This window comes from Artemia franciscana, chromosome 6 (genome assembly GCF_032884065.1).
Source record: "Artemia franciscana chromosome 6, ASM3288406v1, whole genome shotgun sequence".
Classification (NCBI taxonomy): Eukaryota; Metazoa; Arthropoda; class Branchiopoda; order Anostraca; family Artemiidae; genus Artemia; species Artemia franciscana.
The window spans coordinates 14,689,165-14,701,587 of NC_088868.1; the positions used below are offsets into that span (position 1 = coordinate 14,689,165).

At 36.9% G+C, this 12,423-nt stretch overlaps 1 protein-coding gene across 1 annotated transcript in view; it reads right to left on the reverse strand.

Moving 5' to 3' along the window:
* Window positions 1–5,258: 5,258 nt before the first annotated feature.
* The window catches only part of LOC136028087 (ADAM 17-like protease), a 52,906-nt gene continuing 45,741 nt past the window's right edge, over window positions 5,259–12,423 (reverse strand). Inside the window, exons 10-12 of the mRNA XM_065705706.1 lie at window positions 10,977–11,215; window positions 6,313–6,428; window positions 5,259–5,918 (exon numbers count right to left, since the gene is read on the reverse strand). Of these exons, the coding sequence (XP_065561778.1) occupies window positions 5,610–5,918; window positions 6,313–6,428; window positions 10,977–11,215 (664 nt within the window). The 3' untranslated portion in view covers window positions 5,259–5,609. The remainder of the gene's footprint in view (window positions 5,919–6,312; window positions 6,429–10,976; window positions 11,216–12,423) is intronic.

The following is a 12,423-nucleotide window of genomic DNA, read 5'->3' on the forward strand; positions in this document are numbered from 1 at the left end:
CACAAATCGTGCAACAAACGACGCAAAACCATCCATTTTCCTGCAATGTAGGATGCGTTGAATAATTTCAACTCATACGACAAATCGCATGCGTTGTTCTGATAAAAAAGGATCATAACCAAAGTCATGGAGCTGATTGAAAAACTAATTTTGGCTGTTTGTCGCAGCGATGCAAAAGGCTGCGTTTCTTTGTGAACCTCCATCCGATTCTGTCGTACGTCAGTTCGGCCAGAAAAAAATCGTGTCGGGATTGACGCAGCAGTGGGAACCAGGGGTGACAGGTCATGTCGGGTGGAATTTATCGCTTATTCGAAACTGCGCATAAAAGGGTGAATAGGTAACTTGATACCAGTTGGCATAAATAGATCACTTGGTACCAGTTGTGAAAGTAAACTTGGTTTTTACTTTGAGTTCATTAAAAAATAAACACAGATAAGCGAAAACAAAAAAGAGTGAAGTTGATGTGAGAAGACTAAAGAAGCTACAAAGCCCGTCACTATTTACGAGTTTGATGACGACTACCGTAGCACTCATAAAGCAAAATGTCATATAAAATAGCTATATTCGAGTTCGAAAAAAGACGCTCTATCCGCATTCTTCCAAAAGAAACTCCGAAGCGTTTAAGTTCTTATGGTTTCTTTAAGTCAGTGACGCAATTAGTCTAGCGGTTAAAAACAAGATCAAAATACTAATGAAAGCAGTATTGTTGCTAGTGGCAGTAACTTTTTTGACGGAGCAAACGAAGAAACCGAGAGTATTCTTAGAGTTTGGAAGATATCACAAGGAAGGATTTAGAAGACATTGAGATTTCTTGGAAGGGGGGTAAAGAGTGAAGCATTAAATAGTTGGGGTGGAGGAGGATAGTGTACAGCTGTGTTGGCCTCAGTCGGCTCCGTGCTGTGTTGAGTTGTTAGTAGAAATAGTAGCAGAGGTATTACATGAGTAGATACCAGATCATGGGTAGTGCAATAGCGCTGTCTAAGTAAAGAGCGATGTAGGCACAATGTATTTTTTTTCGAGAAAGCACTTCATATAGAAGTTGTTGTAGAAACTTCGGAAGGAGCTCATTCGATTGGAAATCGAAAGTTCTAGAACCCTTTTCGAGAGTCAACAGTGATTGAAGGGCACCCACCCCCTCCACACCCATCATTTCCCAAAACACGTCTAATCAAAATTTTGAGACAGCTATTTTATTCAGCATAGTTGAAAGGTCCAGTCATTATGTCATAGGGGGATGTAAACCTCCCCCTCCCCCCACAACCCCCAGGGTGGGGGCTGTAACTTACACAATTCTTCCATTGTTTACATATAGTGTATGTTATTGAAATAGGCGGGCATGTTTGACCTTTACTTTCCAAAAAACAAAGGGCATTCAGGTGAGTTTTTCAGAGAATATTCAGGGGAATGAGGAACTAAATCAAAACCCATTTTGTACATACGGGTTGTCAAAAAAGCGTAACTCAGAAATTATTGAGTATATTAATTTAAGGGAGATGATAAATCGATCAAAAGGGCATAATTTGCACGCTAAAGTTGAACTAAATCAAAACATACTTTGTGCATACAGATCGTGAACAAGGTGATATCAGCAATATTTTTAGAACGGCTTACCGCATGAAGATGAAACTTCCAGCACATCATGAATGGATAATCAACTTACCAAAAGACAACTGAATTTAGCAATGCTACGATAGTTTTAAATATACCAATCTCTCTCTCTCTCTCAACATATACATACTAATACTGCTTTTATAACTGCTGCTACTATAAATAGTAATACAACACTATAACTGCTCATGCTATTATGATCCTAGTACTATTAAGCCTGAAAGTACGAATGTGAAAATTTTATAGAATAAAAAGGCGCATCTCAAGAATGGATTTGGGTATTAAGTTGGAAATTTCAAATAATGCTTAAATGGGAAAATTAATTGACTCGAAGGTAATACATTCATGCTACTAAAAATACTACAACCATGGTTACGTTTACTGCTACTACTACTACTACTGCTACTAAACAACTTCAACTACTACTTCATTTGCAACTACTTGTAAGGCTAAGAGTATCAAGATGAAAAAGGTGTCAAAAGGGCTTATCAACAATATTTTTGGAACAGCTTACAGTATCAAGATGAAACTTCCGGGATAGTCATGAGGGAGCGTCCAACTGACCGAAAGGCAACATATACATGCTACTACTGCTATAAATAGTGTTACTATTACTATGACTAATACAATACTATTACTGCTCCTATTGCTCTGATACTAGTCCTATAAAGACCAAGTGTATCAAACAGTTCGTGGTAACGAACTGTAGTAAGGAGCGACCCGGCTCAATAGTAACCAAAACTTTAAAAAAGAGAATTTTGATACCAATAGCTACATCAAAAGAAACGCAGTTTAATGCTTATTTTAAATGCACAAGTTTCATCAAGTTTTGTACTACCCATCAAAAGTTAAGAGCCTGAGAAAATTTGCTACATTTTAGAAAATAGGGGGAAACAACCCCTAAAAGTCCTAGTATCTTAACGAAAATCACACCGTCAGATTCAGCATATCAGAGAACCATATCGTAGAAGTTCCAAGCTCCTATCTACAAAAACGTGGAATTTTGTATTTTTTTGTCAGAAGGCAGATCACGGACGTGTTTATTAATTTTTTTTTCCCAGGGGTGATCGTATCGACCCAGTGGTCCTATAATCTTGCGAGAGGGCTCATTCTAAGGGAAATGAAAAGTTCTAGTGCCCTTTTTAAGTGACCAAAAAACTGGAGGGCAACTAGACCCCCTCCAACGCTAATTATTTTCCCAAAGTCACCAGATTAAAATTCTGAGGTAGCCATTTTATTCAGCGTAGTCAAAAAACCTTATAACTATGTTTTTGGGGACAACTTACTCCCCCAGAGTCCCCGTGGGAGGGGCTACAAGTTACAAACTTTGACCAGTGCTTACATATAGTAATGGTTATTTGGAAGTGTATAGGCGTTTTCAGGGGGATTTTTTGGTTGGGGGAGGGGTTGAGAAGAGGGGGATATGCAGGGGAACTTTCCTTGGAGGAATTTGTCATGGGGGAAGAAAATTTCCATGAAGGGAGCGCAGGATTTTGTAGCATGATTTAAAAAATAATGAAAAAATAAATATGAAAAAGTTTTTCAACTGAAAGTAAGGAGCAGCATTAAAATTTAAAACGAACAGAAATTATTACGCATATGATGGGCTCACCTCTTCCTAATACCTCGCTCTTTACGCTAAAGTACTTTTAGTAATTTCAACTATTTATTCTACGGCTTTTGTGATTCAGGGGTCGTTCTTAAGAAATTGGGACAAAATTTAAGCTTTAGTGTAGCGAGCGAGGTACTGACGAGGGGGGGTGAACCCCGTCATGTACGCAATAAAAACATGAGAATACAGAAGTTCGTTACGTAAGCTGATTTGTAGGTCACGTAAATCTTTTACTAATAAAAACATTCTTAAAAAATCAAAATTTCTAGTTGCCTTTTTAAGTAACCGAAAAATCGGAGGGCAACTAGGCTTCCTCTCCCGCTCTTTTTTTCTCAAAATCATTCGATCAAAACTATGAGAAAGCCATTTAGCCAAAAAAATATATATAAATATACAAATTTCGCTTTAATTATTCATCTGCGGAGAGCCAAAATCAAAACATACATTGATTCAAAACCCTTCAGAAATTAAAAAAAACAAGATTTTTTAACGGAAAGTAAGGTGAACATTAAAACTTAAAACGAACAGAAATTACTCCGTATATGAAAGAGGATGCTTCCTCATCAACACCCCGCTCTTTATGCTGAAGTTTTTTACTGTTTTAAAAAGTAGAGTTAAGAGAAAGAGTCAAACTTTAGCGTAAAGAGCGGGGCGTTGGTGAGGATGCAGTCCTTTTCATTATATGCCACTCGTTTAGGACTTTTAAAAGGATTCTGAAGTACCATTTAGTTAAGAATCAAATAGAATAACATTTTTTTTTATTTATTTGTTTTTCTTTTTCTTTGAGGAGTTCGTGTCTCTTGAGTGCTTTTTTTTTACGGTGTATGGTTGTCTTCTCTGCGCTTTGACTCCCAGGCCTCAGGTATAGTTTCTTTTTAATCTTATATTCTGTTTGGCTATCGTTCTCTTTTTTGGTTGTGCTGCTACTATTATTAATTCTACCGCTACTACCAAAGTACTACTGCTACTAAAGCTAAGGGTATTAAGGGGAAAAATTTGGTGAATACTAAAACCAGTAATACATTATATCACGCAACCAATCAAAACTTTGTTTTTATGCTTCAGCTTGAAACTTAGAGAGAGAGAGAGGGAGAGAGAGAGAGAGAGAGAGAGAGAGAAAGAGAGAGAGAGAGAGGGGGGGAGAGAGGGAGAGAGAGAGAGAGAGAGAGAGAGAGAGAGAGAGAGAGAGAGAGAGAGAGAGAGAGAGAGAGAGAGAGAGAGAGAGAGAGAGAGAGAGAGAGAGAGAGAGAGAGAGATGCCTAGATACCTAGGCATGCATTTATCTAAGAACTCTAACAGTACAACAAAATTGAACAAGAAGAGGTTCTTTTCATAAAACGGCTGATTAAGAAAAACCCATATTCCAGGTTATCTACATGATTGGAGTAAGGATTGCTTTAGCCACATAGAAGAGCAAAAATTATGCAGATATTTTAATTCATGTGATCAAGAATGCTAATAATAACATGATATTGAATACACTGGCTCCATTCCCCACTTCTTAACTGTGTGAAAATACTTCATTGTTGCATTAAAAGTTAAACATAGGAATCGTCTGACATCACTTAAAGATTAGATTATTTACTCCTCTGTGTTTCGAATATCGATCCATAAATACAAAAGCTATGAGCGAAAGACAAACTCAACCGTCTCATTAACGTGTGGGTTGATAGTCATGCTCATCCTAAGTTCCAAGTTAACATTTTTTTTATTTTTAAATGGATTTGTATGTATACGTTTGATAGAAACGTAATATACGCATTAGTAAAAGTTTTTTGTACACAAGCATTAATTTCCTACTGACATAGAACCCTAAATTGCCGGATATCTCCTCCTACAGGGTTAGGAAACAGCGCATTAGAGGGCTCGTCGGGGCACACTTACACACATTGGAAAAAAACAAGAATATTAAAACCAACCTTTGTTGGTTTCAGAGACCAGCTGTGTTTGTTACAAGCCAAGTGATTACAGAATTCAAAATTATGAGGCAACATAAACATTCTAATCCAGAATCGTAGTTGGCGTTCTTAACTATAAGTTTTTGTAAAAATTAAATAAACACTTTAATCAGAGACTACTTAAACAGTTATAAAACCCTGCTTTTACTAAGTTTTGTAACAGAATCAAAGCTAAGTAAAGCCATATGGCTGAACTCACATCAATAAAATGGCTAACTTAGCGGTAACTTATTAGCAATACCGCAATTTGATGACTAGATTTAAAAGGAGATCAGAGATACGCGTACAAACCATGTACAGCCCTCAGTTCACAAACTTCACAAAGTTCGTGGACAAGGTAAGAAAAAGTACAATGGGTGGAAGAGAGATAAATTGTCGTTTTAAGAACATCATTAGAGGATCATACTTTTTTTGTTCACCTCTAAGGCTGCTCAACGAATTTCACAAGGGTCAGATCGGTTTCTTGGCAGTGTTTGAGCATAATAGACCCGTCTTGAATCACCGGGCTTAAGAAATGCATTTGAACTTCGAAATTTCACCAGCTCTAGAGCTCTCGCTCTTTTTCTTCTATCAATGTAACTTATAATGCAGCTTGCTGGTATCCAAATGATGGCACTTATAGCCACAATAACTCCAACAAGATTAGACTTGATACCATCCATTACTTTGTTAATGGTTATATCCTCTATAATATCCCAAAATCGTTCGACAATGTCTTGAACTGTCTTCTCACATATACCCTGAAAGAGTATAACAATAACAATTAAAAACATTTTGACATAGGTTATTCAATGAAAAAGCGAGAGAGACAGAAAGAGAAAGAGAAAGAGAGAGAGAGAGAGAGAGAGAGAGAGAGAGAGAGAGAGAGAGAGAGAGAGAGAGAGAGAGAGAGAGAGAGAGAGAGAGAGAGAGGTTAATATAGGCTATTCTTGTAGTCTAAACTCAATAAAAAATAATAAAAAATCTTATCTTTTTGATATTTCGTCATTTTTTTGTCAAGACTACAATTCTACTAGTTATTACTTTTTTTTTTACTACCACAAAGATGGATACCCTAACAGCTGCATTTTTCCAAAGCCTTGGTGAAACTATTTCTAAATTTTGCATGCCATTTTTCTTTTCTAAAGGACTTACATTGTTGCAAAACCCATGAACACAGGGAGTTCCATCCGGGAGTATGTCGGTTGGATCATAAGCAAAACAAGTATCATTCAAGTGTACTCGGCAGCACCGCTTACATGCATCGCCAGCTGAAAAAAAGAGGAAAGAATAAGAAACAACAGGACTAACAAGACATAAACTTCCATTTGAAGCTGTTGATTCAGTGTAATTCGAACCAATGGCTGTCATCGCAAGGACTCGTGCTCATGGTCTTCTATTTACCAGGTAGACACCTCAGTCACTGAGCTAAGATTAAAATATTTTCCGACGTCCAATAACAGCAGCTTAAATCGATGCCGATAGAGGAGGCTGTCGGTTTGCGACCTCACAATGGGATTATTTTCTAAGTGAAGTTCTATCATTTTGTTAAGCTAAAGTTTTGTAGTGCTTTTGAAAAATGCTTCTTATTGTTCCAATTAAACAAACCTTGTGTTTCATGAGTCTTTCTTAAAGAATTGGGACAAAATTCAAACCTTAGCGTAAAGAGCGAGAAGAGTGGTGAGAAGGAGCTAACCCCCTTCATATACGTAATAATTACTATTCGTTTTAAGGTTTAATGTTGCTTCTTACTTTCAGTTGTAAAAACCTGTTTTTTTAATATAATTTCTGCTCGTTTTTTTTAAATAATCCCAGAAAATATGGCCCCAGCTCCACAGACAAATACCCTCCCCACGGGCATATCCTATAGACAATTCAATCCCGGTGAAAATTTACCTATGAAAGTTACCTTTAACAACTCCACGCATAAAATTGAGACAGAAAAGAGAAAACAAGAAATATAAAAAGAATCATGTATAGGAATTGTGGCAAATTCCCTCAATGTTTAATTTCATCTGACAAGTACACCCCTGGAAACTTGCCTCCCCGTAGAAAGCTCCCCCGTGAGGAAACTCCCCACCAGAAAATTCGTTTTCCCACGTTAAAATGTAGGCATGCTTCCCAATAACAAATACTATGCGTAAACAATGGGCAATTTTTTATAACTTAAAGACCTTTCCCTGGGGCTGTGGGGGGTCATTTTATATCCAAAGGCTTAGTTATTGGGTCTTTCAACTAAGATGAACAAAATGGCTATCTCAAAATTTTACTCGGACGATTGTGGGTAAAAATGGGGTGGAGGAGGGTGCTTAGGTGCCCTCTAATCTTTTCGGTCACTTCAAAAGGGTACTAGAACTTTCGTTCTAATATCCGTTCTCTATAATTTCCGTTCGAATTTCCCTCTCACGATATTATAGGACCACTGGGTCGATACAATCAACCCTGAAAAAAGCAAAAAACAAAAACAAAGAAAACAAACAAATAAACACGCATCCATGATCTTTCTTCAGACAAAAAAAAAAAAAAAATCATCATTTTTACAGATAGAAACTTAAAACCTCTACAACAGTGTTTTCTGATTAGCTGAAACTGATGGCGTGATTTTCGTTAAGGTTCTATTACTTTTAGAGTGTGTTTCCCCCATTTTATTCGAAAATAAGGCAAATTTCTCAGACTCGTAACCTTCGACGGGTAAGCCTAAATAAAACTTATATATTTGAAATCGACATAAAAATATGATCCTTTTGATATATCTATCGGTATCAAAATTCCGTTTTTTAGAGTTTCGGTTACTATTGAGCCGGATCGCTCCTTACTTACAGTTCGTTATCACAAACTATCTGATATTTAGATAATGCTATATTCATACATATATTTATATATCCTTCCAAAAACAAAGCAGTTTTATTACCTTATTTGGAAAATCGGAAGAAAGTGCTGAATGCTGTATTATTGACTTACTCCTTCAATAAAAAGTAGAAAGCTAAAAAAAAGAAAAAAAAAGTAAGACAGACAAAGGGCGTAGAAAGAATTAGCTTAAAGGGTGGGTTAATGAATTGTATAGAATGACATATGATAAATACAATAAAATGCAAAAAAATTGCAAAGCTAGAAAGTTTGGACTTCATGAGGAAGAAAGCGGTCAAACCCAAAACTGTGTTCTTGCTAGCTCTCATGTTCAAGTTCTATTTATTTTCATAAAATAACAATAACAAAAAAAAAAAAATATCCCAAAGGGCTCTATGGCCCGTTATTTGGGAAACGGCATACAATAAATAAGGAATCATAAAACTTGCCATAAACATGCTAACCAACATCTAAATATAAATATATGAGGAAAAGAAATCAACTCAACGGCAGTCCCACGAAACAGCGACCCTCACATCACCCGACAATAAAATATAAATTAAAGTTCTCATGTCATCGAGGATACAACACCAACAAAACAACAACCCAAATAAGAAAAAATAATAATAAATAAACCATAAGAAACATTTAATAAGAAGCCTTTAATGAGAAACTTTTCATCTGTCTCTTAAAGGAGCCAAGTGTTCGTGACTGCCGGATCTCAGCAGGAACCAAGTTCCAAGCACGCCCCACAGTCAGAGCCAGGCTGAAGTCTGAACGAACCAAGGGACTAGCTGGAATCATCACATCCTCCCAGTTACGAACCATATACAAATTTACTTCCCCTACTAGTTTAAGCAGTCCCGAAAAACAACATGGGAGATCTCCCTGGAAGTATTGATATGCCAACGAAGATAGAGATAAAACATAAATATCTTTAATTTTGAGGAGGTCAAGAGGAGTGTGTTTAGCCGACTAGAGAATTCTTGCCACTTTCTCATAAAGATTGTGAATAGGAGCAAGTACCGAGGGAAATGTGGACATCCACACAGACGAACAGTAACATATATAAGGGTAAATCAGAGAGAAATATAAAAGACGGAGGATAGGGAAAGGAAATAAACGCTTTAATTTTCGGATGATCCCAAGTCCACGAGAAATTTTCACTCTTATTATTTGAACATGCCACTTAAATGATAAATTTTCATCCAAAAGAACTCCCAGGAATCGCACATATCGATCCGAGGGACGACTTATGGAGCCTCTTGGTGTATGAAGCTCAGTAATTGTGGGACAGCTCACACCTTTACGAGAAAAAATAAGAAGGTAGGACTTTTTTACATTTAAAGTTAGTTGATTTATGTCAAACCAAAAGAGTATTTTCTCAGTCATTGCTTGAAGCTTTAGAATAAGGGATGATTCATCCAGTGCTGCAGCACCTAAAGTAGTGTCATCTGCAAATACTATTAATTCTTCTCGACTATCAGGTGTGAACACAAACGTACTCTGAGAATAAGATTTGTGACACAATCCACAACAAACATTGTTAATTGGGGTGTTAAAAAGTCGGTAGAGATCGTTCACATAGATGAGGAAGAGGGTTGGCCCAAGAATAGAGCCTTGGGGTACTCCGTATTCTATTGGAACTTTTTCGTCAGTAACTTCCGTGGCGATAAATCTGTCAGTTAGGTATGACGAGAACCAAGACAATGCTTCCCCACGGACACCAACATGACAAAGTTTACCAATGAGAATCTTATGTGTTAGGCTGTCAAAAGCTTTCTTTACATCAAGAAAAATGGCTGCAGGAATAAGATTAGAATCTAAAGATCGTCGTATAAACTGAAGAAGTCTATTACAAGCATGTTCTGTAGAATACTCTGCGCGAAACCCAAACTGATGCCAATGGAAAAAAAAAATTAGCTTCAAGAAATCTCACCAGACGTTTGAGCATTGCCCTTTCAAATATCTTAGAGAACACTGACAAAAGAGAGATCGGCCTGTAGTTCCCAGGATCCTTTCGGTCACCTCCTTTAAACAGAGCTATAACACGTTGAAGTTTAAGACGTTGGGGAAATACTCCTAGTTGAAATGACCTATTAATCAAATGGTAAATCGGGGTGATAATCGATGGAAGAATATGTTTAAAGTCACAAAAGCTTTTTTCGAAGCTGCTTGACTCCAATGTGTGTTGGCCAGGAGATGAATAAGGGGTCGCAGACCAAGTTCACCAAAAGGGCTAAAATAAAAATGAGAATAAATTCCAGAATGGAATCTGAATTTTATCAAAAATGGAATTTTAGTGTTTTAATTTTTAACTGTTTTAACAAACAAAAAGAAAGTACCCATCCGAAGTATATCTTGTTTTCAATAAAACACAACTGACTCAGCAGATAAGAGGGGGAGAGGCGTTCAGAGGACAGGAGCCCCTTTGAACTTTTTTTTACTCTTTTAAGATGTAACATCAATCATTACTCTTTGTTCTAAATATTTCAAATTTTTTATGCTATTTAGTAAGAAACACCGACTTTAGAACCCTTTAGAAGCGGGAATGGGAGTGATTCCTCTGATGTCTTTGGAAACTTTAGGTGGTTTATTAGCATAATCAACAGTATAAAAACTGCAGTCAATTCAATTCCAAGATTTTCTAAAAGATGATTCTAAGATCTAAAATCAACTCAGCGAGCAAATTTGAGATAGGGCTCAAAGAGAAAGAAATTTTTGGTTATTTTTTAGGTATACATAGGCACAATAAGATTCGACAAGAGAAGCTTATTTACTAGTCTAAAGAAAACAAATCAACCATGTAAGGATCCTTGCCTCACAGAGATCGGGGGAGCATGACGGTCCCAAGTCCGCAAATGACGAGGGTTGGGCTGTGGGCTTGCAACCCACACCCGGGACCTTGAGGGGCAACCCTCGGGGGAAAAACAATTGCAACTGAAATGAAAAGAAAACAAATGAATGCTTACGGGTGTCACACATACAACTTTGAAGACCCTGTGTTTCACAGAATGGCAAACAGGTACCGTTGCGACATTGTCCTCGTTCTATACAACCTGTACCATCAGGCATTGGTGGGGATGGAGGACATTCAGGACTCAAATTTGTGCATCGAGACTCTTGCTCACACGTAGCGACCTGTGAATCACGACATTTGACACCAGCTGGCATCAATTGGCAGTGTTTGCAACAAGGAGAATTTTTATCACTAAAAGAGGAATAGGTAAATAATTTACAGGAAATAAAACAGAAATAGTATGTCCTTAGACGCAATACAAAAAAAAGTATTCTTATCACTAGAAGAAAGATATTCTTTGAGATACAAAACCCTCTAAGAAACACCTTATATAGTAAAAAAAAAAACTATTTAGAGCAAGGGTTAATTTTTAACTTGCTGCAAACTCCACTAGATATAGACAGTGCCTTATGCAACAGCGATCATGTCCTTATCGCGCTTGACAACTTCGGTAATTTTTCTTCAATCCCAGCAACCAAATATTATACAGTTAAATATATAAAATCATAGGCACATTTCAATATATTGTGTCAATCTATGTGGAAATATTATTTTTTTTTACTAAAGTTTGTCTCAACGTAAAAGGACAACGATTTTCTGGATAACTTTTTATATTTAGATTTGATATTACATTTGAACTTTGATCTTGCATGCATGGTTCACAGAAAACAAATCACTAAGATTAGCCTATTTCCTTCCTTTATAAAGCCAACTTTCACAAGACATGAAATATGCACGCGACTGAAAACCAAAAAGTGCCACAACCGGGAACTTGAAATAGATAAAATTTTATTTCTATAGTTCTAAAATGCTCTTATTCTACACCAAAAAGTATTTAAATAATCCTGAAATTAGAATGCGGAGGGGGGGGGGACATCAACTCTCTAGGATTAGTCCAAATTATGCAGAAGGAAAGTTTTGAGAGAATTATATTACTGTGCCAAAAGTCAGATATTTCATCATAGAAATAAGCTCCGTAATTCATAAAACCCATACTTAAAGAATATGCCCTGGGCCAAGGGCTGATGATTCCCGTCAGAAAATATGGATTGCGGATAAAGTACACAGTTTTTGGTAATTTGATGGCTGAAAACCCCTTTCCATGGTTCAGTTTTAAGCAAATTGCATTGACCACCTTTCATCCCCCAAAACCCCAATCCTTCTGAAAATCCTTCCCCAATCCTTCACCTCTCTTCTGAAAATCTCCTGATTTCCCATTTGAGGTTTGAATTGTGTTTACTTATGAACTTATGATACTTTCAATTTACCCAAGATCTCAATGACGCCATTACCTTGGTTGAGAAGTTGGATTGAGCTTCAGTAGTTTTAGGAACAGGTAAAGTTTATATTAATTGTATGAATTACTAAAGAGGTCTTAGCAGTTGATGCATGTCATACTG